The sequence below is a fragment of the Oryzias latipes genome, chromosome 5, assembly GCF_053564925.1.
Source record: "Oryzias latipes strain Hd-rR chromosome 5, Olatipes_Hd-rR_3.1".
In the NCBI taxonomy this organism is placed as follows: domain Eukaryota; kingdom Metazoa; phylum Chordata; class Actinopteri; order Beloniformes; family Adrianichthyidae; genus Oryzias; species Oryzias latipes.
In genome coordinates this window covers 6,790,414-6,817,163 of record NC_136241.1, presented here as the reverse complement: position 1 = coordinate 6,817,163, position 26,750 = coordinate 6,790,414, and the positions used below count along the sequence as shown (strand labels likewise).

General features: G+C 45.2%; 1 protein-coding gene across 14 annotated transcripts in view; it reads left to right on the top strand.

Moving 5' to 3' along the window:
- Positions 1-26,182, top strand: part of wnk2 (WNK lysine deficient protein kinase 2) — a 41,832-nt gene extending 15,650 nt beyond the window's left edge. For 8 of the 14 annotated variants that reach the window (XM_078946943.1, XM_078946944.1, XM_023954768.2 and 5 more), the window contains 17 exons: positions 110-742; positions 1,433-1,482; positions 1,566-1,728; positions 1,834-1,950; positions 2,022-2,192; positions 2,271-2,313; positions 2,408-2,557; positions 2,683-3,542; positions 4,974-5,031; positions 5,138-5,202; positions 11,319-11,908; positions 11,996-12,228; positions 12,308-12,538; positions 12,643-12,741; positions 16,843-16,887; positions 16,966-17,291; positions 24,103-26,182. In XM_078946943.1, coding sequence (XP_078803069.1) covers positions 110-742; positions 1,433-1,482; positions 1,566-1,728; positions 1,834-1,950; positions 2,022-2,192; positions 2,271-2,313; positions 2,408-2,557; positions 2,683-3,542; positions 4,974-5,031; positions 5,138-5,202; positions 11,319-11,908; positions 11,996-12,228; positions 12,308-12,538; positions 12,643-12,741; positions 16,843-16,887; positions 16,966-17,291; positions 24,103-24,399 — 4,131 coding nt within the window. In that variant the 3' untranslated portion in view covers positions 24,400-26,182. The remainder of the gene's footprint in view (positions 1-109; positions 743-1,432; positions 1,483-1,565; positions 1,729-1,833; positions 1,951-2,021; positions 2,193-2,270; positions 2,314-2,407; positions 2,558-2,682; positions 3,543-4,973; positions 5,032-5,137; positions 5,203-11,318; positions 11,909-11,995; positions 12,229-12,307; positions 12,539-12,642; positions 12,742-16,842; positions 16,888-16,965; positions 17,292-24,102) is intronic. The other 6 variants (XM_078946942.1, XM_078946937.1, XM_078946945.1 and 3 more) reach the window with 4 other exon arrangements.
- The last annotated feature ends 568 nt before the right edge of the window (positions 26,183-26,750 follow it).

The window sequence follows — 26,750 nt, the reverse complement described above, 5'->3', positions numbered from 1 at the left end:
GGCAATGTCTCCGTAAAGTCGATGTGCTGCATGCAGAGCATGCAACTAGAAATTTAGACGTAAACAAATTTTCCCCCCAGATTTCTTCATGTGTTGTTTTCTTTCACAGGTTCCTGCCTCGCAGGGGACTCTTAGAGATGATCAGCTTTCAGCTACAGTGGGCCCAGTCTTGCCTGCTGGTCAGTCTCCGGTCAGGGGAGGTGCAGATGAAGAAACGCTGTCCATCAACCTGTCTGTAGCTCCGGCCTCATTTTCCTCCGCAGTCCCTGCACCAGCTACAGTCTCGGCTTCAGCTGCAGCCCAGGTGGGACATCAGGCTCCATCACAACCTCCAACTCTGACACAAGCACAAAACCAACCCCTGAGTCCAGTGTCAGCTCAAGCTGCCACCTGCTCTCAAACTCCAACTTCGACGGCAGTACAAGCTTCGGCAACAGCTCAGGCACGAGTGTCTGAACCCAGTCTTACTATTGAATTAACAATGGTTTCCTCCACAAACTCAGACGCACCATCCACCAGTGGTAAACCTCAAATCCCCGCCCCACCTGCAGTCCCCACCCCTGCCACTCACCCGGTGTCAGTCCAGTCTGCAGCTCCCGTTACAGCTTCAGTCGCACCCAAACCGCAGCCTGCTGGCATCCAGACAGCAATGTCAGCTCCTCAGTCTGCCTCCTTGGCTAACACTCAGCAAAACACAGAGCCAGCTGCTTCAGCCACCTTTCAACAAGACTCTTGTGTCGAGGTATGGATGTCGTCCAAGTGTTTCCATCAGGACTGTTTAAAAAGAAAAATCTCTGGAGAAGGGCCATACTTAAAATTTTAGTTTGGGACAATTGCTTTTATTACCATAATATAAAATAATGTGAATAGGACCCCAGACAAACTGAGCATCTATCATTTTAAAGCGTCACAAAAATTTGTCAAAAACACAAGTCAAAAAGAAAAGATCTAACCCAGTTAGTTTCTGGCATTATCACTGCTTTAAGCTCTTGTGGGTCAACTTTGGCCATTTTCTAACAGTATAATATTAACTGTTGTAGATATCTTTAGTACAGTTTTACTTTATTTTCACCAGATTTAGTATTATTATAGTTTGTGTCTTGCACGGTCATGGTGCCGTGGCTCTAAAGGCTTCAGGAAACAGGAGTTTGGGGTTCATTAACTGTTTAGGGGTATGCTGCTATTGTATTGCAGCAGGTATGCAGCAGATTTAAAATATTTACACAAGAGATTTCATTTTTTTCTCTTTTACCACAAAGTTTGGGATAAATCACAAGTTTATTTTAAGACAGTAATGCATTTTGTTGTCCAAAAAGTAGTTTGTAGGTACGATAATTATTAATTTAAAGAAAAGAATGAAAAAAATGTTAAAATATAAAGTTCAAACTTTGACAAAGTTGAAATAAGTGTTTTACATTTCACATGTTTTCAGGATCTACCTCGTGACAAATCTGTATCACTGTCCAGTTATACCTATGACAGGTGTGCGGACATTTTAAAAATTAAAAATTAATTTTTAAAATGTAAAGCCATTCGGAGGTTAACGATGTATTTAAATGCTTTAGTGTCAACTCTGATGTGGCTTCTGGGAAGGAAACAAGTGATGGGTATGAAAGCTTGGCAGGCGGGAACAAGGGGGATGGAAAGCCAAGAAAACACCATCGCAAGTCTGCACGCACACGTTCAAGGCAGGAAAAGACCAGCAAGCCCAAACTGAGCATGCTCAATGTGAGTCATGTCGTCGTGTTCGAAAAACACAACACAATTTAAATTCAGACTGTTCTACAGAGTGTCTTAATGTTGAGTATAAAAGCTGCCTCCCTTCAAACTCAGGTCTGCAACACAGGCGACAAAATGGTGGAATGCCAGCTGGAGACTCACAATCACAAAATGGTGACGTTTAAATTCGATCTGGATGGAGATGCTCCTGAGGAAATTGCAACTTACATGGTTTGTTTGGACATTCAGACATACTTCCTGAGGTTTTTTTTTTGCCGCGCCCTAAAACCTGACGTTTGCAGGTAGAAAATGGCTTCATCCTGTTGTTAGAGAAGGAGCTTTTTATTGATCAGCTAAAGGACATCGTGGACAAAGCTGAAGACGTGCTGAATGAAGACACTGAGGGGGAAAAAGCCACAGCTTTGAGTTGTAGCCCTCTCCAAAGCCAAATGTCTGAGGGACTCGCCGGCGAGGTACAGGAATCTCTGAAAAACCTTTGAACAATGAGTGCAAATCCGGACAAATTCTAACATTTGTGAATGTCTCCATAGAATTATCAGCCTGGAGCACCTCAGCCGGTTTATCAGCAAAATGGTAAGCCATCAAAAATATCCATATGCTTGGTTATTAAATACTTACATCACTCTTTTGTGGGCGTTTGTGATTCTTCTTGTATTTCTTCATACAGGAAAGAGGTGGTTTATAATTTGTCCAGTGGAGGAGACACCCACGCCCAATTTGGACACACCTTCTGATGGGACAGCGACACAGTCACCTGGGAGCTCTGCCACCACCCAGCCTGGTGACAGCGTCACTGCAAAGCCCTCCACCTCCAGAGGTGAGCTGGTCCTTACATGTATCAGTCAACGTCGGAATGAAGTGTTTAGCCTTGAAGATGAAACTCTCACAAACTGAAGAAGCCGCAGGATTTAATTTGTTCTTTTTGTCTTTGCCTTTGTGCAGAGGACGGATCTTCGTCCACCATGTCTGGGGGAAGTGGAGGATGTTCCTTTGATATTTATGCTTTCTGTAGTCCCCCAATAACATCCAACATGGACCCACTTCTCCTAGCCACTCTGTCTCCTCCCGTGTCTGCACCCCCAACCCTCCTGTCAATGTCGGCAGTGGACTCTGCAGGGAGCTCAGGACATCCCAGCTTCCATCAAGCCCAGCCGTCCAGAGCTCAAACGTTACCTCCATCCCCCCCAAATACATCCCTACCTGGAGAGCATTCCCAGAGATCCCCTCCGGACTCCATCTCGCCTGTTCGTGCGCCTCAGCACATGCCAGATTTGACACTTCCCGTTTCCCTGGCTGACGAGGTGCCCTGCTGCCCGCTCGTCATGCCCCTGTCTTTGGATGTAGGTTCTTCACAGGCAGGTTCTCCTGTCACTCCTCTTCCTTTGCAGGAGCCGAGCTCAGCCAAAGAACCAGCTCCCGTCTGCTATACTCCAGTGGCCCGCGGCGAGCGGGTCGTCCTTCATCAGCCTTTTTCTGCTGTGGGGGGGGCAAAAGTGTCATCACTGCCTCAGAGCCCCGCGCCGTCCCAACACGGCGCAGGGCCCAGCGAGTCGGACAACGAAGGGAGGCTTGGCCGCGGGGGCTTTGTGGACAGCACCATCAAAACTCTGGATGAAAAACTGAGGAATCTGCTCTACCAGGAATACGCCCCCATGTATCCTTCCGGAAGTGCCGCAGAGACTCCGGGGTCTGGGACAGAGTACATCCAGTCTCCTCCTGGTCCGGACAGCGCTGCCGGAGGGTCCGGAAACAGCACCCCCGGGCCCATAGGGGAGGGGCGCTACAGGGCGGGAGAACAGCTGGTAATTGCTTCACACAACTGTGTAAATGTTGAAAAGGATTTCCACTTCTACCGCTAAAAGAACTATTTGGTCCAGTTGCTTACAGACCAGAACCCAGCCAGAGCCACAGTGTTCCACTAACAGTTCAAAAGATATATGTTTTTGTGGCTAACAGAGTTATTATATGTTTCTATGTACCGGTATTGCAATTTTCGTTTAGTTTTGACAGCAGCACCCACGAGTTCCTTTCAAAATCATATGATTTACTTGCAATAATAATTATCATGCAATGCCCATTCACTCTGACTTTTGATCTGGGGTTTTTATACAATAGTCTGAACCAATTCTACAAACTTCTCCCCTAAGCCCATTTCCACTATTGTGCATTCCAGGTATTTCCAATCCACCTGGTCAAAACCTTTTCAGCATCTAAACTGAGAAGCATAGATGGTTGGGATCTTTTTGCCATTAGTGATTGTAGATTGAGAACTGTCCTAACATTGTTTGTTCCTTGACAACCTAGATTAATACCAGTCTGATCTGGATCTCTAAGTTTCTTAATGTATTTCTGTATCCGGGTGGCTGGGATGGATGTTAGTATTTTATAATACCCACACAGAAGACTGATCGGGCGGTAACACTGTGGTGGATCTTTTCCCTCCTTGTGTGAAACCGTAATCATAGCTTCAGACCATGACCCTTGGCGGGCTCGCGGAATCTAAAGCATAGTTATAAAGTTTACATAGTATGGGAGTCAGTTCGTTTATATATATTTTATAGAATTCGCCTGCAAACCCATCTGTTCCAGGTGACTTGTTTTGTTTTAATTTGCCTATTGTTACTCTAATTTCTTCTTCTCCAATTGGTTCTGTCAATCTAGAGGCCTCTTCAAGTGTTAATTTGGTCATTGATATTTTGTCCAAAAACTCCTAGATTTTCTTTTTTTTTTTACCTCTTAAGACTTGGTTTTTATATAGTTGTTCATAATATTTTGCAAACGTTCCCGTGGTCATTTTTTTAAGTATGTAATTTTTAATACTCTATTTTTCCTTTTGCTTTTATAGTCGTCATAATTTCTGAAACAATAAACTTGCCTTAGCTAATTTTGCATGAGAGGTTCTTCCCGCAAGTTTTAACATTGATTCCAGCAGCTTCCACAGGTATTCAGATTATTTAAATCTTTTGGAGGTGCTGGTCTCTCTTTTTAAGCAAACTACCTTGAGGTTTTAAAAAGGATTTCAACCTGGTACAATTTCCTGCTGAAACGCATGTAAATATTTCTGGGTTATTTTGAAATAAATGTAATTTCTAGATACAGGCAATTTTGACAAATCTGCATTTATTCAAAGCTGTGATATGATTTCTATGCAATTGGTAAAACATTTCTTGGATAATTCTTGATCTGAAAAGGATGTTTTGTTTTTTTCTATTTGGTGGATTCATCTCCTTTAGCCTCAAATTCCAGAGAGAATGGATAGTTTGAGCACACTTAGCGACTCAGCTGTGTGTGGTATGTACTGCATGGGCTACTAAGTAATCCACATAAATTCTTTGGAATAATAATAATTAGGTTAAAACATGTTAGTATATCAACACGTTTGTATTTATCCCTGCAGCTTCTCTGTCAAGAAGATACTTTCCTCACTCTGCTTCGTGTTCTGGAGCAAGAGATCGATTTAAGGTACGAAAGATATTTGTGTTTTATCATGAAAGAATATTTCTTTATTTTAAATGTTGAAGTGAGGGGTTAGTTAATCAAAAACAGAGCTGTCTCATGCCATGTGACAACAGTGCCGTTTAATTGTAGTGGTGCTTCTTTGTATTCATACCTTCTGGTAAAACCTCCATCATTTCAGTCAAATCATTTTAAAAGGGTTCATGGTTAAGTAGATAATAAATTAACTTTTTTTTAATTTCCTTTATTTTTTTAATAAACGTTTTATTATTTTGAATATTCGCTTCTAGGTGAATTGTTAAAGTGAAGGGTTTTCTTGTCTGTTTTACTTTGTTCAAGCTTCAGAATTACCATTATGCATTTTTCACAACTACATTTTTTATTTTGGAAGGGTTTAATTTCAAATAGGCAAATAATATGATGCTTATTTTAAAACAGGTTACGTTTAAATCCTAATTAAAAGACCCACTCCTATGAAAAAAATTTTGTTTGTTTGTTTTAACATGTTCTTGTAGCATTTTTCTGATGACGAAGGAAATGTATAAAAAACTGAGCTTAAAATAGCATTTGGGAAGTATTTTTTCATTCAAATTGTTGGAAATAAAGAAATTCTCAACAATTTTTGGTCATTTTCAAACGGCTGAAAATGGCATAACCATAATTAAAAGAGCACTGGAAACGCCTTTGAAATGGATCAAAAGATGATTGGAGTGGGACCTTAAAAAGGACGCAGTTTGTTTTTTTATGGAACTTTAAATCTGTCATGATCTGCTTGGCGGAACAGACCCAGACGCTGGAAACCGTAAAGAAACACAGGAGAGTTAGATGGCGAATAAAGGAATTTATTTTCCTGGACGAGGATCCGAGGGTGAGTATATTGGAGATTGTCCGACAGCGACAATCTCCAATATACTTATGGCTTGGAGTTGTGGCGTGGCTTGAGGATCTTGACTTGGCTGGAGTTGTGGCTGGAGGCTAGGATAGCAGGTGAGGATCAGACTTCTATTGAGGAGGAAAGACCTAGCACTCGTGGTAATTAGTCCTGTAGATGAGGCAGAGAAGCAAGGTTAACATAAAACTTGAGTACGAGAGCATAGACTCAAAACAAATGACCAGGCTAAGCACCATAAGGGGCAACGAACTGGCGATGAATGCTGGAGCTGGATCTCCTTGATAAGGCTGGCAGGTGATGAGATGAGTGCCCACAGCTGGGTCCTATCAGGAAAGCATAGCAGAGAGGGGAGGGGGAGGACAGACTGCCAGAGGCATAATAACAGTACCCCCCCTCAACGACCGCCGCTGGGTGGTCCAGGGCAGCGATTGGGATGAGGCTGGTAGAAGTCCTCGATGAGGGCAGGATCCAGGATGAGGGAACGGGAGCCAAGACCGTTCCTCAGGACTGTAACCCTCCCAGTCCACCAAGAAATGGAAACCCCGACCCCAGCGCCGAACATCCAACACCCGGCTGACAGTGAAGGCCGGGGCAGGGTCGATGATACAGGCGAGAGGAGAGGAAGCGGACGATGGGCAAAGAGGACTTTCCTGAACAGGTTTGATCTGGGAAATGTGGAATGACGGGTATATCTTGAGGGCAGCCGGTAGCCGTAGGCGGACACAGGAGGGATTGATTATCCTCTCGATGACGTACGGTCCGATGAATCAAGGAGCGAGTTTACGGAAGGCAGCCTGGACAGGGATGTTCCGTGACGAGAGCCAAACCCTCTGACCAAGCTGGTAAGCGGGCCCCACCACACTGTGACGATTTGCAATGCGGCCGTTGCTCTCCTTGGTGCGCAGGAGACATGCCCTGAGGACCGTGGTCAGATACAATATCCGCAGGAATGCCATGGTGGTGGAAAACGTGATGGATCAGAATATCAGCTTTTCCCGTGGCTGTGGGTAACTGAGGAAGTGGTATGAAACGAGCTGATTTAGAAAACCGGTCGATGACTGTGAGTATAACTGTGTTGCCTTGAGAGGGAGGTAGCCCAGCGAAGAAATCTATGGCAATGTGGGACCAAGGTCGACTAGGTATGGGCAGTGGGTATAGTAGTCCAGAAGGTAGAGAGTTTGAAGATTTGGAACGGGCGCAGATGGTGCAGGCAGAGACATACTTCCTGACATCCTTTCCCATAGATGGCCAAAAGAAATGTCGCCGCAGGAGACTTAAGGTTCTGTGAACTCCGGCGTGACAGAAGATGCGTGAAGTGCGTCCCCAAGTGAGTACGTCAGATCTGAGGGACTATGGTACAAACAGAGTTCCATTAAGGCAAGGAGGATGATTAGGTTCCTCACCTTGAGCTTGCTGAACTCTGGTCTCGATGTCCCACGTGAGATTACCCACAATGCAGGTGGGTGAAATGATGGTGGAAGTGGTAGGAGTTTAACTGGAACTGAATTTGCAAGAGAAAGTACCTGGTTTAATGTTACGGCTACCAGGTCTATAGGTGATGGTGAAATTGAATCGATCAAAAAAGAGACACCAGCGTGCTTGACGGGAGTTGAGTTGTTTGTCAGTGTGGAGATAGGCCAGGTCTTTATGGTCAGTCCAAACAATGAATGGTTGTTCCGTCCCCTCCAGCCAGTGGCGCCACTCCTCCAAGACAAGCTTGATAGCCAGTAACTCCCGGTTACCCAAGTCGTAGTTACATTCTGCAGGAGAGAGTTTACTGGAGAAAAAGGCACAAGGCGAGAGGACCGCTCCCACTCCAGAATCGGAGGCGTCCACTTCCACAATGAACTGGCATGTAGGGTCCGACTGGGTAAATATGGGGGCAGTGACAAGGAGTTTTTTTTAGCTATTCAAAGGCAGATTGAGGTTCAGAACTTCATTTGAAGGGTCTGATGCTAGAAGTGAGTTGAGTTAGAGGTGATGCAATGCTGCTGTAATTTCTAATAAAGCGTTGGTAAAAGTTGGCAAAACCCTCTATCTTGGCGGAATCAGATCGAATGCTACCAACCTCAAAAATGGAACCCAGGAAGGGGATCGTGGTTACATGGAATTCACATTTTTCGGCTTTAAAATATAGTGGATTTTCTAGCAATCTTTCAAGTACAAGGCGGACGTGGTTCATGTGTTGAACAGGAGTTTGGGAATAAACGAGAATGTCGCCCAAGTAAACGAACACGAATCGGTTGAGAAAATCTCTAAGGACGTTGTTGACTAGTCGTTGAAAGACAGCGGGAGCGTTAGTAAGGCCAAAGGGCATCACTAAATATTCAAAATTGCCCAAAGGTGTATTGAAGGCAGTCATCCATTCAAGACCCTCCTTAATACTGACAAGATGATAGGCATTACGGAGGTCTAATTTTGAGAAAGTTTGAGCTTCCAGGACGGAATCGAAAATAGAGCTAATCAGAAGGAATGAATATTTGTCCTTGACAGTTATCTGATTTAGTTTGCGATAATCAATACATGGGCGGAGGGTTTTGTCATTCTTCTCATCAAAAAACCCCCCCGCATCAACAGGAGAAGAGGATCGATGGATGTGTCTAGAGGAAAGTGCCATGTAACTCTCCATAGCTGCTTTCTCGGGACCTGACAAATTAAATAGTCTGCCTTTGGGCAGAGTAGCACAGTTTAGCAGTTCTATGAAGCAGTCATATGGTCTATGAGGTGGTAACACCCCAGCCTTAATTTTACTGAAAACAGTCTTTAAATCATGGTAGCTGGAGGGAACTCTAGAAAGGTCAATTTCTTCAGAAGTATTATTAACAGGAAGAGTGACTGATGGAATGGCCGACTGGAGGCAATTAGCCACACAAAAGGAAATCCAGTTAGTGATGCGTTGGTTAATCCAGTCAAACTGTGCATTATGAGCACAGAGCCAAGGTAATCCCAAAATTATGGGTGTCTGACGAGTCTGAGTGATGAAAAATTGTAGGTGCTCTCTGTGGTTACCAGAGGTAATAAGAATAACGGGTTTGGTGCGGTGTGTGATCCGTGAGAGCGGATGACTACCTAATCCAGCAGCCTCGACAGGGGGGTCCAGAGGTTCTGTGGACAGATGCAGTTTAGTAACAAGGTGATGGTCAATAAAACTTTGTTCTGCACCGGAATCAAAGCTTGGAAATTGAAAACCTCAGTTTGAGGACAAAGCTTGACAGGAATATATAAAAAGTTCTTTTCAGTAGATAGTACTGAACTACCCGCCCGCGGCCTGTCTTCTAACGGGGGGTTCTGCCGTTTAAACACAGCTGGCATTGTGAAACTAGGTGAACATGGTTACCACAATAAAAGCAAGTCCCTTCTTCCTTGCGTCTTTTACGTTCTTCTGGAGTTAACATAGAGTGACCAATCTGCATGGGTTCTTCCATAAATTTACCTGTGGAGTCTTGTAATAATTGAGGGGGCGGTTTCAGAGTAGAGATATGTTGAGTTGTGTTAGATAGTTGCTTGTGATTTTGGTGGTTCCGTTCCACCTGCCGTTCCCTGAGGTGAACATCTAAGCACAGAGCTGCGGAGACAAGGTCTTCAAAGATATGAGTTTCAGGTTGGGAGCATAAGTTATCCTTGATGGTTTAATTCAGGGACTGATAGAAAACGTCCTATATCAGGCCAACTGGCTTCTACCACCAAAATACGGAAGTCGATCACATGGTCACTAACGGAATGATTGCGTTGCTTGAGGCTCAGCAAACGACGTGTGGCTTCTTCCTCCTTGCGAGGTTGGTTGAAAACTAACCTGAATTCTCTAATGAAATGATCAAAAGGCAGATGGGAGATGGGGTTGGAAGAGAGAAATGCTTGGGCCCATTGCAAAGCCTTATTTCTGAGAGAATTTACGATTAAAGTGAGTTTACTCTGATCTGTCTGATAGTAACTGGGTGCCTGTTGGAAAATTATTTGACACTGAAGGAGGAAATCTCTGCAAGCATCTACATCACCGTTAAAGGGTTCTGGCTGAAGCCGGAGGTTTTCCTGTGAAGTAGCGGAAGTGGGAGTGGTCATGTTGCTGGAGGTGGAAAGTGAAGCCGTAGCTGTGGAATAAGCAGAGAATTGTCCGGTTATTTCCATCAGGGTTTGTGAAATCCCATCAAGACGTCGAAACAGGTTCTGATGAGCAGAAGCCATCTGAGATAAAGCATTGGGTCTGGAGTTTGGCCAGTTCGTTCTGTCATGATCTTCTTGGCGGAACAGACCCAGACACTGGAACCCGGAAAAAAACACAGGAGAGTTAGATGGCAAATAAAGGAATTTATTTTCCTGGATGAGGATCCGAGGGTGAGTATATGGGAGATTGTCCGATGACGAGATGATACTGGGGTGGCGACCGGGAGTTATGGCTTGGAGTTTTGGCGTGGCTTGAGATCTTGGCGTGGCATGGCTTGAGATCATGGTGTGGCTTGAGGATCTTGACTTGGCTGGAGTCGTGGCGTGGCTGGAGGCTAGGATAGCAGGTGAGTATCAGACTGCTCTTGAGGAGGAAGAACCCAGGTGGACACTCTGGGTAATTAGTCCTGTAGATGAGCAGATGAGTACGAGAGCATAGACTCAAAACAAATGACCAGGCTAAGCACCATAAGGGGCATCGAACTGGTGATGAATGCTGGAGCTGGATCTCCTTAAGGCTGGCAGGTGATGAGATGAGTGTCCACAGCTGGGTCCAATCAGGAAAGCAGAGCAGAGAGGGTAGGGGGAGGAGAGACTGCCAGAGGCACCATGACAAAATATATGCATTTCGAGTTTCTGTGTCTTAGTGTATTTTTGAATGTGTAAAAATTCTGATAAAAAATAATAATGCTTATCAGTTTTTACTGATATTTGAAAGCTTCTTTCGTGCTAAAAACGAGTCCAATGTGCCAAACTGACAACATTATTGAAGACAAACATCTCCCTGTAGAGAAAACAGAAAAGTTGTTTAAACTAAAGCATGGGCTGTGTTTCTGTGAAAACAGTTTTTGTTAGGGGCGATGGTAAATCTGGTTGCAAACTGAGATTTTCTTCCCCCCAAGATAGTAACACTATTTTAAAATTTTCATCATATGGATTTACTTCACTTTTCTGATTTTGTTGAGTTGACATTTTCTTATGTGATTTTTTCTTCTTAAGTAGGGGTTGCTGGTTCACATCTTTCATTATACTACAGGAGATCTCAGTCTCTTGCTCCCTTGTTTGACAGATGATCTCTGTTCCTCCGGAAGTCGCCAACAAACGAGACGTGAAGCAAAGGAGCTGGAGCAGTGTCGCCTCACCCGCTCACCCCCTTGGTTACAGCAGGGAGCACTTCCAGGCAGAGGCCATGGCCACGCACACCACCATCGGCCGCTTCTCTGTGGTGAGCACAGAAGATGATGTCACACAGAGGACACGTTGCAGCCGCTATTCTGCCCCTCCTGACTTTTACCTGGACACGCCACCCTCCTTGACCAAGGGGGAATTCCTTCCTCGTGCTGTGACATCAAACTCGGTTCCTGTGGATGTCACTGTCCACGCTCGCTTCCTGTCCTCGGACTCGGGGGCAGAGAGCAGCCCCGCCAAGCTGGCTCCTTCTACGCAGTCTCAGCAGCCTCGTTCTGAGCGCAGAGGAAGCGACTTGATGAGGAGGGCCATGGCCTTCCTCCGCCGCACCGGTCGCAGCAGCAGCGTGCAGAGTTCCGACTCACCCAGCAGGCATGGAGGCATCCCAGGCTCGGCCTATGCCAGCAGCGATAATGACTCAGAGATGGAGGATTCTGACATCAAGAGGGAATTACAGAGACTAAGGGAAAAGTGAGAATATTCCACTGACTCAAAAAGTTTGTTTTAAATGTAACAACATTTATGTTGTCTTGTATACATTTTCATTGATCCTTTCAGACACCTGAGAGAGATCTCAGAGCTGCAGGCACATCAGAGAGGGGAAGTGGAGCTGCTGTATCGCAGACTTGGCAAAGCTCCTCCTTCGGGTCTTGGTCTCTCACATGTGGCACCGCCTGCAAACCGTAGAAAGAGGTCCAGCAGGCACAGACTAAAGCCTGGAAAACTTCTCAGCCCTCTAGTTCAACAGTTTCGCAATGTCACAACAAAAACCAGCGACTCCAGCAAGTCCAGTGAGCTTCCTAACACCAATTTGACTTTTTAAAAACCAACTATTGCCCACGTCATTCTGATATATGTTGATGTGATCAGGTGTGGTTCCAGCTGCAGGTGAGCCCACGGTGACTTCGAACGGCTCTCCGGCCAAAACAGCTTTCTTCAGTCAAAGCAGGCCGCGGTCATGCACCAGCCACCTCCCCAGCTCGAGCTCGGAGCCCGTGCAGACCCAACAGCCCTGTTCCCTCAAAGGCTCGCTGTCCTCTGACAATATTTACGCTGGACAGCATGGAGATGGCACGGGCACACAACATCCAGCTGGACAAGGTGCAACACACAGCAGCGCTCCTTCCATTAGTCTTTTGATTTTGATGTTCGTGCCTGCTCTCCTTACACTGGCATCTCCTTTCCTTGATTATGCTCTTCTGCAGGATGGTCTAATTATCCTCAACCATCAGAGAGAACGACCTATAAATCCAGTAGCAAGCCACGCGCTAGATTTCTCAGTGGGCCTGTGTCTTTGTCTATCTGTTTGTATCTCCTCTTCCCGCTTACCTTCACTATTTGTTTTTTTATTTTATTCTTAGATTTTTTTCTGTTTCTATTCGCATAATTTTTTTTAATATTGTGTTAAATAGCAAGTTTCTGCTTTGCGTCATCTGCATTACCTCACTTCTAACAAAGTTCTACTTTGCTAGACCCGAGTAGCTTTTTTCTCTGGAAGATGCATTGGGTTAAACATGTTGATAAAAACACAGCCTGACAAAGTCGGTCTAGAAGCTACGCCTAAAACAAGCAGAGCGTTGCCTCATAGTGGCACAGAACCTGAAAATACAAACACATCAAGTGAAATGCTATCATCTTTTACCTAATTTGTCTTTCATGAAGAAAAAGTACTTAAAAGTAAGCAACAAAAATACATTTTTACAGACTAATACTCCTTTAATCAAACCTGCAAGTGGATTTTTTTCTGAAACTATTTTTTGAAAATGTTTGGATTGTTATTAGATTTTGAGGTTTGAATAACCTGATGTGAATATAATCACCGAGCAAAACTTTTGTGCTTTGCCCACTTTGTAACATGAACATGCATGGCAAATACAGCGGAGGAAATATGTTTTTGATTGAGCTGAATTTGTAGGTTTGCCCACTGTAATGAGGGGTGATGGACTTAGGCCCTTAACAACAGAGATGAGTTGAACAGTTTATTGAAAAGGAATTGCAGATCTTAGAGTTGAGCAGGGCTGGATCCGAGAACAGGGTCAAAGCTGTTACCAGAGAGCTGGGGCAGAGCAGAAGCAGAAGATCATCTGGCAGAGGAGTCAACGTTCACTCGTAGGCTGAAACGACCCAATTCTGATTTTTTTCCCCCAATACAACCTGTATCTGATCTTTTCATGACAGTCTGAACGACACAGATCCGAACTTTTTCAAACGCGACCTCCGTCTGAACGGCCAGGCCACATGTATCCTACCCGTACGTCATTGAAACGCTACAAACGTCATTATTCTGCGTTGAAGTAGGCGGAAAAGAGAACATCAACCAATGCAGACGATGCTGCTGAGACCAGTCAGTGGAAGGGAAGCAAGGTCACTGATTTGATTAATATTTGGGGTGACAGCTCTATTCAGGCCAAACCGGGGGGCTCTTATCGCAACTGGGCGGTTTTTGAAAACATTTCCAGCAAAATGGCTGATCTTGGTGTTGAACCTTTCCCGCGATTTTTTTTTTCTTCCACTCCTGTGGTCAGAAGCGCGGGGGACGGAAAGCGGATCCTCCTTCGGGGTTCACTTCCCCGTTCGAACCCTCAGATTCTCCAGAGTGGGACAATAAAGAGTCAGTAGCACTTCTTCTGGGGGAAGCTTTCTTTTATTATCGTTCTCCTTCCTCCCTAACACACAACATGACTGCCCCCGTCTCACTCCCTCCTGCGCTGCACGCGCTCTCTCCTCTCTCTTACACACACACTCGCGCGGCCCCAGCACATACACATCCCCATTCCACAACAGCGGGTGCAGAGGATCCCGGGTCCGATGCCTTCTTAAAATGAGAAGATTGTAATTGTCCTGGCTCCTTTGTGAAAATAAATGTAATAATGCAAAAAGAGCTCTGCTGTTGACATCACTGTTGTTGACATCCATAGTTAACGTTAGCTACTTCCGCAAACAACGCGTGACGTTTTTCGCCGTTGAGTACTCTTCTGCACATGCGGGTCACTTCTGGGTCATTTCACGGTCACACGGGAGATGACAAAAGTTCGCATTTAATTGGAAATGTGAACAGCCTTGCAAAAAAATCGAATTTTTTCAAAAAATCAGAATTGAGCATTAACCCCTGCAGTGTGAACGCAGCCTTGTGGATCTTGGCTGCTTTTATGCTGGACTGAATATGATGAGCTGCAGGTGTGAGGACTGAAATGGAGAAGGGAGGAAAACCTGGGCTGGAATCCGGACGTGACACTCACTTAAAAATAAATTGGCAGTCTGTCATCCTAATAGACCTAGGTCCTGAAGGCAAAACCCTTATTAGCAGCACAGAGGTTAGACATGTTCTATAGTTCATGAGCAGCTTTCTGTACATATTAAGAGGCATTTTGGTCCACTATTCTTCGCAAATAACTTCTAAACCATTAAGATTTAGCAACGGAGCTTCAGCTCTCTCCATAGGTTTTCTATAGGACTGAGGTCCAGAGACTGGCTGGACCACTCCGTGACCTGATATGCGTGTACCTCGTCTCTGCTCCTGCTCCTACACTTGGTTGTGGACTATGCCTCTGACTCGTCTTGGGCCCCCAGCCGTCCCCCAACTCATCTGGATGAAGTCCAACTGCTGGACTATTTAAACATGTAGTTGTAGGGTTAGATGAGCTAATTCTTCTCTAAGATTTCTGATACCCCTGTGACAGACTAGCAAACTGTCCAGGGTGTACCCTGCCTTTTCCCACAAGTGGCCGGGATAGGCTCCGGCAGCCCTGTGACCCCGAAAGGGATAAAACGGCAGAAGATGAATGAATGAATGAATGAATGAATGAATGAATGAATGAATGAATGAATGAATGAGTCAATGAGTCAATGAGTCAATGAGTGAGTTCTGATACATCGCCTGTCAGTCCTGGGGGAGGATCATGTGGACACCCCTGAGGTTTCTTTTTTTTTCCAGAATCTGTTTTTTAGGAGGTTTTCTTTGTTGTTTTAGGCTGATTTCTCTCTGTTCTCATGATCATGGAAACCCCTCCAGGTCAGATCTGGTTAGGAGCTCCACACCTACAGCTGGATCGATGGTCATGTTGTATTTTGGCACAATTGCACCAACAGTTGTCCCCTTAACCTCCAACTTCTTGCTGATGGTTTTATAGTCCATCCTGGTCTTGTGCAGGTCTACAATCTTCTCCCTTAAATCCACTTTAGTCTTTCCATGTTGGAGAGTTTGGAGTCTGACTGATGGAGTGATTCTGTGGTCCGGTGTCTTTTCTACAGATGATTAGGTCAAACAGGTGTCTTCAGTTCAGGTGACAGGTTGATTAGGAGAGTCTAACTGGTCTGTGTGAACCAGAACTCTTAATGGCTACTAGGGGATCAAATACTTATCTCCCTCGATGAAATGCAAATGAATTTAAATTAATTCTTTAAAAGTCGATTTCTTGATTTTGTTTGTGATTCTTTCTGGGTGGGTGGAGTGTTCCTGCCCCAGGTGGAGGAGTTTAAATATCTTGGGATCTTGTTCTCAAGTGAGGGAAGATTGGAGCGCTAGATCCACAGGCAGATTGAAGCAGCGTCCGTGGTTATGCGGTTGCTGTACCGGTTTGTTGTGGTGAAGAGAGAGCTGAGTCAGAAAGCAAAGCTCTCAATTTGGTCTTTGGATCTTTGTTCCAATATTCATCTATGGTCATGAGCTCTGGGTCATGACCCAAAGAACGAGGTCCTGGATACAATCGGCTGAAATGAGATACCTCCGTAGGGTGGCTGAGCGCTCCCTGATAGGGAGAGGAGCTCGGTCACCCGGAGGGAGCTCGGAGTAAAGCCCCATCTTCTCCACGTCCAGAGGAACCTGTTGAGGTGGCTCGGGCATCTAGTCCAGATACCTCCTGGACCGGGAAAGAGCCAGAACACGCTGGAGAGACTACATCTCTCGGCTGGCCTGGGAACACCTCTGGGCCCCCCCCAGAGGAGCTGGAGGAAGTGACCGGGGCGAGGGAAGTCTGGGCATCTTTTCTTAGACTGCTGCCCCCTTGACCCGGCCTCGGATAAACTGGATGGATGGATTTTCTATGTCTCACTATTCAAATAAATCTACCATTAGGGTGACAGACTGTCTATGTTGGCAAATATACAAAGTCAGCAAGATATCAAATACTTTTTCCCTCCACTGTAGATCACCACAAACTTTTTTTGTTTTCATTGTCGCTGCTATTTATTACATTATTTTAGAGTAACCCTAAAATAACTTTCCTTCCATAAATCTTGTGTTGTGCTCAAGTAGTGCAATTGTTCTTGACATTTTTTTTGCTTCATTTTCATTTATCAGCAGTAATCAATTGTATTATTTTGCATCGCATCTCACTCTTTATATTAATGCAAATGAATGAAGAAGTAGGAAAGCGGTTAGCATTCAATCTTCTTTTGTCTAACAGGGTCGACACTGAAGCGCCTGTGTCTTGGGAAAGAGCGAGGCAGCAGTACGTAGAACTGTTTAAAAACAAAATCACGTGGCTCTTATCAATGAAGTGGCATAATAAAAAACTGTGTTTGTTTAGGATATGGAGCTTCAGCATCAGGAGCTTTTAATCAACCACAACAAACGACCAGTGGTGTCACTCCTCCTCCCCATCAGCCTGTGATGGGCCTCGCCCAGGCTCAGGCCAACAACAGCAACAACAAAACAGGGACATACGGAGGCACAACCACAAGTTCCAAAGAACACAACCTGCCTGAAGACTTGCAACGGCTGATGGACGACTGGGCCAAGGAGGTTCTGATTGTTACTCACCGGCCACGTACCAGCTCTCTGAGTGTTGGTGGACCGCAATTCAGGGACCCTGTTGTGCCTCAAGCCCTTCATCAGCCTGCTGGTACTTTGGATGTAAGTTTCATGCTGTTTGGTTGGTTAGAATTTCAAACCTTGTTTTCAGCAAGTTCGCCTTTGTGACAATAGGTTACAATTGGATTAACCTCAATTAAAATGATTTAATTTTAGAAAAATCAGCAACATAGAATAAACATTCATCTTCTTAACCCGTTTTGTCCCTTTCGGGGTCACGGGGCTGCTGGAGTCCATCCCGGCTAATCATGGGTAAGGGCAGGGGACATCTTGGGCAGGTTGCCAATCTATCACAATCACACACCCATGCACACTCACATTCTTTTTTTTTTTTTTTTTTTTTTTTTTAACTTGTCCTGTCCAACAGCTAGGCAAACAGATGAGAGCTGAGGGCCTCTTGTGTTGGACATATTTTATTTTAACAAGAGGGGTTATTCATCTTCAGACAAACCAAAGGTATGTCTGAATAAACCCCTTTTGCAATTGAGGCCAAACTTTATTAATTTCAATCATGTTTGAAAACCTTTGGTGTTGGACCGGACGGAAAAGGAAAGAGGGGAAGAAGAGAGAGGGACGTTAGAGAGAGGGGGGGGGGTAGGAGGGTGATAATAGGAGGGGAAGGGGGGTAAGACCATGAAGCAGCATAGAGCAGACAGGTTTACTGGTTGTTTATCATTACGGTACGGTTCAAATGTAGTACAAAAAGGGCGGGGCCTGTTCACACACACTCAAATATTATCAACACACCTGCTAGCTGCAAAAATGTCCACATGTCAACATGTACACAAAACAGATAGTGTTCACGAACGCATACCTATGCCTTTAAACCAACTAGTGTGAAATCTTTCATTCATTCAATCATGCAAACTATTGGTGCAAAGGTGAGCTAACACCTGTGCTCAAGTGAGTGTTTATGTTCTTCTAAAATGGAGGGTGGAATGTGAAAAGAAGGAGGAGGAGCGCCCAGCCTCCCCCATACGCAGACCCCTGCCGCAGCAGCAGCGGCAGCCGGAATTCCCCCAACGCCACATGGGAACAGGCAGGGAACAACCGCCCCCCGGGCGACACAGACCGCCACCCAGGCCAGGGCCAGCAGGACCGCCGCGAGGCCCCCAGAGCCAGAGAGCAGGGAGGCGCGGAGGGAAAGAGAGCGCCGCCCCAGCCCAGCCAGGAAAGCAGCCCCCCCGCCGCGCCGGAAGAGCCCAACGCAGGGCCCCACCGGAGAGGGACGCCCACAGCCCCAGACGAGCACCCCACCACCACCCAGGAGTTCCGGGCATCCCCCCGCCCCGACCCCAGGTACGAGCCAGGACCCCCCAAGGGAGACCCGCTCCGCACTCCAGGCAGCCACCCACCCGGCCCACGGTTGGTCCAGGTAGGAGCAAGGCAGGGGCCCGCCGCCCCCGCCCAGGAGGGGGGAACCCCGGGGAAAAAAGGGCGGCCCACAATGGGTGTTATAAATATGGCCCGACCAGGCTCGGCCATGTTGGAAGTTTGGCGGGGCACAGCGCCCAGGGGCAAGGACCAGGACCCACCCCCCAGGGACACGAACACCCCCGGCTCAGGTGTAATATGAACCCCCCCACCGCGCGGAGAGAGCACCGCCGGGCCCAGGGAGCCGGCACCCAAGGGACACGGCCGCCATCGCCAAGGGGCCCGCACCCCCCACCAGGGAAGGGGTAGGGGACAGATGGACCCAGGTCCCACCTTCCTTGTAAAATGTGTGTGCGTGTATGGGTGTTTGTGTGCATGTGTGTGTGTGTTTATGTTTGAATGTATATATTGAAGGGGGAGGGGTGTGTGTACTAAGGGGGGTGCAGTTAAAATTGGCGAGTAGGGCACTAAGGGGACATCTCCTGATTACTCACAGTGATGTCCCCTCACCCTCCACACCAAGGGGCCCTAAATGTCTAAGGTGCGGTTAAAATTGGCGGGTAGGGTGCCAGGAGGACATCTGCTGCTTGCTTGCAGTGATGTCCAAGCACCCCCCCTACCAAGGACCCTACATGTCTAAGGTGCAAATAAAACCGAAAGAGGGGGGGCCCACTCCATACGGCAACCATAGGAGGGGGGCCACTCCCAAGTAGCCCCCCCCCAAGGCGCATCGCAGGCTAGACCCCCCACCCCCTCACCCTAATATGAGGTTATATGAGGAAGGGGGTAAGTTGGGGACAGCTGGTAGACTGTCCCCCGGTGGTCAAACAGCTGTCCCCCAGCCCACCCCCAGCAAAGGGGCCAGGGCCACCCAGCCCAGGGGCCCCACCCCCGGAGGCGCCGACACCCCAGGCCCGGCACCACCCACCCCACACAGAGAGAGAGGAGCCAGAAAGCGTCGCCCCCCCCGGAGCCCAGGCCCCCACCCCCAGCCCCCAGACGCCGGCCCTAGAGGAGCTCTGGTCAGGCCTCGAAGGGACCGAGGAGGCCAACTGGCCGAGGCAACCACTGATTGCCTCAGCGGAGACCCCGACCCGTTAGCCCCCCCGACCCGTACCAATAATGGGCCCCCCCTCCCCCCCTGAACGCCCCCCCACAGGACAGGGCCGACAAGCCCCCCACCCCACCCCACCCCAGACCCCGCAGCCAAAGCGGGTGACACCCAGAGCGACCGGGGGCCCCGAGAGGGCTGTCCCGTCCCGTCCCAGAGCCAGGGAAGGGCCGATCCCAGCCCCAGGTGCAGATGGGCAGTCCATCCGGCGCCGCTACCCCCCCCCCGAGCAGGGCCCCCCGCCAACCCCCCCCCAGCACAGGCAAAGGGACCACCCCCCCAGCCAGCCAAGCCAGACCACCACCCCACCCCCCCACCACGCACCCCCACACCCAAGCCCAGAGGACTTGCACACTCACATTCACAATTTAAAGTAACCAATGAACCTGTGAAGCATGTTTTTGGACGGTGGTAGGAAGTTAAGGAAACCCACGCATGAACACGCATGATAAGAACATGCAAACTCCAAATAGAGAGGCCCCCATTGGCCCATTGGTACCCCAGGCGGTTCTTGCTGTGAGGCAAGAGCGCTAACCACTGCGCAACCGTGCAGCTTAGATTAAAAATAGATTTTTTTTTAATCTATGTTAAAAAAAATGGATTGAACATAGATTAAAAAAACAATCAATTTTGAACAATACACAAAGTGATCTTTTAGTTAAATAACTGCAATCTACAAATGTCAAATTTAGAGTCTGTGCGGGTCACCGATAGTGTGAGAGCTTTTAATTCAAATACAATTTTGCTTTTGCCCAAATATATGGAAGCTTTAAATCACAAGAAACCATATTTAATTAACATAGATCCTAATGTGCTTATTTCACATTTGATCTAAATAGTTAGGAAAATTGTTTTTTTTACGTTGTAACCATGCTGTGGTGATAGTGCAGCAGGTGCTTTTTATTGCCCTACTAAAAAATAAGATTTACCATCAAAAAAATGACATTTTAGGGGAATTTCCACATTCATACTTCCTCCAGAACAGAAGAGCAGCCCACACAGAATAAAGTTATGCACCCCAGAAATAATGGTTATTCAGCTGAAAGCTGACAATATGCTGGTTTCCCTTTTGTTTGTTTTTTCCTCGAAGACCACAAGTATTTTGTTACCAACAAGAACAGAGTCCCTTTCCACACTGATACACTGTGACTCAATCTCTTTTAAAGTTCTTTATTTTGGTTACTGTAGGCTGTAACCAACGCCATACAGCTTGCCCAAAAACTGTCCCCAACTTTAATTCGGGCACCAAGCCCTCCCATTTTTTTTATTCGGCCAATAGCTGAACTCTGTTAGCCCAAACCCCCGAAGACAAGCTGAGCGACAGAACTGAGGGCCAACCAGCATTTCTGTCTGATGTGTTCAATGAAGCGCTTCCAGGGCTGAGGTAAATGAAGAGCTGTGGACCAGGACGTCATCTAGATACACTACACACTCTGGGGAATGTTTATCAAAACCTTTTCTATCAGTCTTTCAAATGTGGCTAAGGTGTTGCAGAGGCCAAAAGCGAAAGCCTTGAACAGCCAGGGGTCCCCACCAGTAACAAAGGCGGTTTTTGGTTTTGCTTTGGAGAGGACAACCAAGATGATGCTGCTACTGCATCCAGAATCTCATCGATGCGTTGGAGAGGGTACAGGTCTTTCCTGGTCCCTTTGATAAGAGCTCTAGAGTCCACACAGAAACACCATTAATTTTTGTTTTTCTTTGGCACCACAACGACTGCTGAAGCCCATGGACTCATGGAGGGCTCAATAAGGCCCGTCTGTTGCATCTCCAGCAGGGCTTTTCCTGCAGCAGACTGTAGCTTAAGGAAGCCTCTAGCAGAAGACTCCATGGCAGCTCTTGCAGGTGACAGACCTTCACAGTTCCTCTTCCATACATCCCTCACCGCTTTTCTGTGTCTGCAGGTGTTCTATTCGCAAATGGCTCAGATGACTCACCTGTATATATAATAGGGACAGAGCTCTTTCCTTCCCCTGAATCAGACTTGGTTTTGTCGTTGTGGTCAGGATGTGAATCACATGGAACCCCGATCTAGTGGAAATCCGGATCATCTGGATAACATGTTCATCAGAAAATTCAAGGGTTCCTCTTCTGGTATCAATAACACAGCTTTGGACCCGCAAAAACTCAAGGCCTAGTATGCATTCTACCAAGTCAGCAACCCACACAGGCCAATTCAATCCACTATTCCCCACCTCCAGAGTCACTACAGCCTCCCCCTTCATAGAAATCCGTTCTCCAGTAACAGTCTGTGGCTTAACATTGGTAGGAAGGGTGGCTTTATTATTCCTCACCACAGCAGGGGTAACCAATGTTGCAGATGATCCCGTGTCCACTAAGGGCTAAGCATGATGCTCCATTTAAACTCATCGTTATGAACGAGTAGTCACAGACCCAGGTTCGGCCCAAAGTCACAAGTCTCTCAGATTGGTCATCTTTGCCCCAGACATGGTCAGCATTCCTTTTCTGCAGCCCCAATCGGGATGTTGTACCGCATTGTCCCGCTTATGCGGGCCTCTTGTTCCCGTTTTCCTGGTTGTGAAGGCAGTCACGAATTTCTGAGGTTTCCCACAACCCCAGCAGGTTCCAGATTAGCTCCAGTCACTTTGGCGGTGGGTCGTGGAGGCCTGTTCTTCCTCAGGCTCACAGCTCTCACTAGTTGAAGTCAGCTCCTCTGCCCATGCAGGCCCCCTGGTGTTAGCCTCTGATACACTTGCAGCTCTAACCTCCAGAGGGGCCTCAGAATCTACTCTGGAGGAGGGCGTCCGTAGCATCTCTCTCTCTCTGGCCAGCTCCAGGGCCTCCTGCAGTGACTTAGGTTGTGTTAGTTGGGTTTGAACACAAAGGTTCTTAGCTCTTTCTGAATGGCTGGGGGCATGTAAGCATAGGTCTGGTAAACTAATATAAGATTTTGAAACCAACTCCAATGGATATCTAAAAACTGCTTTTTATAGAATAATTTAATAATTTCAAGACTCTATGATTACCCCTTTTAATTGCAGGTCATCCCAGAGACCTGATAACAATTGAGTAAATCAGGGGTCTTGATTGCTTACCGACCACAACCCAGCAGCAGCAGTTACAAAATTTTGTTTCACTCATTAGAAAAAAAAGACATAGACTTGTATTCATGCTATTTTAACTAATATGATAAATATAAATTAATTTTTTTTGCTTGAATAAAGCAAGAGTATAAAGAAAAAATAGCCATTTTTAAAAAAAGAAATTGTTTATAACTTTTGACAGTGCTTTACATTACTTCTTACCGTATCGAACCATCTCAATGCAGAAATTATAGTAGTAGTGTGATTTTAACAGTGATAAAAATAACTATACAGTTTATTTTACCGGAAGTGTTGCATCTCAGCCAGAAATTCATAAATGTAACTGAAATTGATTTAAAGCTAATCAAGTGACCATAGTCGTTTTTTTTGAGCACAAGTCACACTTAAAAACCTTGAATTTCTTTAAAAAAAATAGTTGATCTGCTTTATAATCTATTCTAGTGTGCCTTAAATGTGGATTAATGTTTTAACTACTGACCTACAATTGATTTTTAATGTTACATGACGCTTAAAATCTGTCAAAATGTTTTAGGACGACTTTGGTAAACGATGAGGCATTATGGGTACCATATTCGGGAGCCTTGCAGATTTCCCTCAATTGTTTGTGAATACGTTGAATAAGGTTTGTCTTATCTGACTGTTTAGTTCAAAATATGGGACTTTTTAAATGTAAAAACGTTTTGTTTTTCTTAAACCAGAGAGCCACAATAGAGGGGTAAAAGAACCACATGTGGCTCCAAAGCTCCAGGTTGCAGACCCCTGAACTCAATTATTAGTTATTACTACCAGGTGAATTTTTTTTTTTAATTATTTGCTCTTTTTAGCCCCTTGTTGTCCCAGTACCAACTTTTTTAAGATCTACATGAGAGGTGAAATTAAGCCTCTCACGAGCCTACTTAATACATTATTTAAATATGTTTACATTAAGAATATAAAATAGGTTTTTAAAATGAAATATGGACTTTTTGGTGAAGTAATCTGCAACACATTGGCATTGTTTTTCATGATAGTTCCCTGACTGTGGAGTCTTGAAGTGTGATCAAAAGAGCAGAGCATTGTGTCAACAAGAAAACTAGCAAAAGAGCAGACACAGCTGCACCAATATTTCTCTGACGAACTTTACACTACAAAGTTCTGTTTTCCCATTGGTCGATGTGAATAAACATGTTACAGCAGATGTTTGCACAAGCCAGAAAAATTAGACATCCTGCTGACAAAATTTGGATTGAAATAGTTTTTCATGAACTGTTGACTTTAAATGTTGTGTAAAACTCTGTTTTTACATGAAATCTTTGCCTTTTAGATGTCACCATGGACCTCTCTGCAAGCAGGAACCTACAGTGTGCCACAGCCATGGTCCGACAGCCCAGGGTCTGCAGTGATGACCATCCCCTCCCCAGGACCGCACCACATTTTTCATCCACAGTCTCCTGCTCCATTCATGGCCTCTCCTTTGTCTTTCAACCAGTGGTCTGGCTTCAACTTTCCTAATCCTTCCGAGGTCTTTACCTTTCCTGCAATGCCCTTAGGTCACGATGCCTGCTGCCCTAATCCAGCTTCCCTGCAGTCTCTAACTGACCCCAAGGCGAGGACTCTCTAGTCTGAACAGTGCCGTGTCTTCCACTCTGTTTCCAAAAATGTACTTAAAGCTTTGGTCAGAACCATGTGGATATAGTGTATATATGTAGCCAGCATGTAAGTTACCATGTGTACATAATTCATACATATTGCATTATTAATATGATCATTTTCATCATTTTTTTGATTTTAGTCAACATACCTCATCCTCATAATATAGGAAATACTCTGGTGAAATCTAATGCTATTAACAGTTATAGTTAGCTCATTCAGACTTGAAAATCTACAGTTCTGTTCTTTGGGCTTATACATTACCAGTTAATGAATGTACATAGTGTATCATTGATTACTATGTTTAGTTTGTTCCTCTTTTCCTTCACTGATAATGCCCTTTGTACATAGAAATGGATATTAGTTTGTAAATAGCCTTGTGTATTTGTAACACTAGTTAATTCATAGACCGGTGCTGCAGCTATGTGTCTTAAAGCAACACCTTATGAATCATGCCATCACTGTGAAGACTTGACCTCATGGTCATTAGGACCCGTTGCGTTCGTCTGCTCTCTCATGTCAATCAAGGATAGGTTTGGTTCTTCTCTGATGAAATGCTTCCAGCACAAATGCTTGAATTATCTTTTGAGGAATTTGAATGAACTTGAATTTTATCTTCCGGTGCAAAAATGCCTTTGTGAGTGCCTTGATCTGCAATTTTGGTTATTTGAAGAAAAGCATTTAGACCTAAAGCAGACACTGGATGTTCTACATACGGAGCGATGAGTCCACAATAAGGACCATTGTTTCATGCAAAAACAAAACATGATTTAAACCTAATACTAAAAAACTAAATCAAAGATTGTAAAGGACCTCATGCGCTTGGTCTAAGGTTTTTCCTTTGCTCACTAAAGTCATTGGGAGTTGCACTGCCACCTGCATCACAGCCTGCATAACACAACACGAATAATCTGAATGTTCACAGGTGGATGTGATTTTCATGTAAGGACTAAAGACCCACAACACCAATCGAAATTCTAAAACTCTCACACGAGTAATCTGTAGCTTTATTTATGGTTGCCTTTATGTGATTTTGAGAGATTGTTGGATGGCTGACTGTGAAGGTTGTGGAGTAATTTAAAGCTGTAAATAACATCATTGTACTTTCTTTAAGTATGCTATACACTTTTAAATCAGGAATATTTATTTCTTATCACAAGAATCTGGCCCTTGAACAGTTTGCATTCCCCATCAAGAATTTGATATCTCAATATATTTAGAGAAGCAACAATTTTTAATTGTTTTAAATTTGGCAGTTTGGTAATTTAGTTTTAGAAGCTAAAACAATTAGAAACATGTTTCAAATTGTTTCACCATGAAAAGAAAAATAAGCCATAATATCCACATTTTGAATTTATGTTCTAAGGTAGACCAGCTTAACTGACCATTAGGTTTTAGAATTGATAAAGTTTGTTATCAAGCTACAAAATAACCTTTTTTTTTAAATAGGTCAAATTGAAATAACAATGTTCCATGAGTGCAGTGAGAAAATGTTCTTTTGTTATTGTGATATGGATAGAGTTTATTTTAGGATAAAGGATTTTTAGTTTGCACATCTCCTATGCAGTTATTTTTTAGCGTTACAGCACAGCTTTTGTCTTAATCTCTTTTGCATTTGCAATAAAAGCTAAATGTATTATTGTTTTGGCCTGCTGCATCATCTGTTCTATGGGCCCTCGCCTGACCTTTAAAAGATCAGATAAAGCTGTACATACCTGAAGATATAAAAATAAATTTTTGCTTGACAACAAAAATATGGCTGTGCTGGTTTTTCTTGAGATTTTTACACTTCTGCTGTTTTTGTTTGAGGGAAAGTTGTGGGTGCCAAAGTTCTGGTACATTATTCAAGTTACACAATCAATGTCATGTCAACAGTTCGGCACAGAGAGAGCTGATTTACGGGAAAGTGTTCAGTTTGTTTGTGGACTTTATTTTAATACTTCTTAGGAGCATAATCGGTTTAAAAGATAATCTCTACAGAACCTATTTCCCTCAATTGTGACACTTAATTCGTCACTATGCAGAGGAATGCATTTTCCCAAATCTGGTTTTAGCTGCAGACATTTTTGTGTGTGAAGGGGTGGGTAATGCGGGGGTGGGATGTTTAAAGAGAGAGAGAGGTTTGACTTTGGTCCTCGAAGATACTGGTCAGGTGTTTAAAGTCCAGCTGCAGCTGCCTGGGTCTCACTAGGCTCTGAAGCATCATGGGGAGAGCGGTGGTGGGACTCACCGTCTTTGGGCTGCTGCTGGCTTCTGCTGTCACACAACCGAACCAGGTATGACCAGGCTTTAGATAGGATACATAGAAACATACATGTTTTA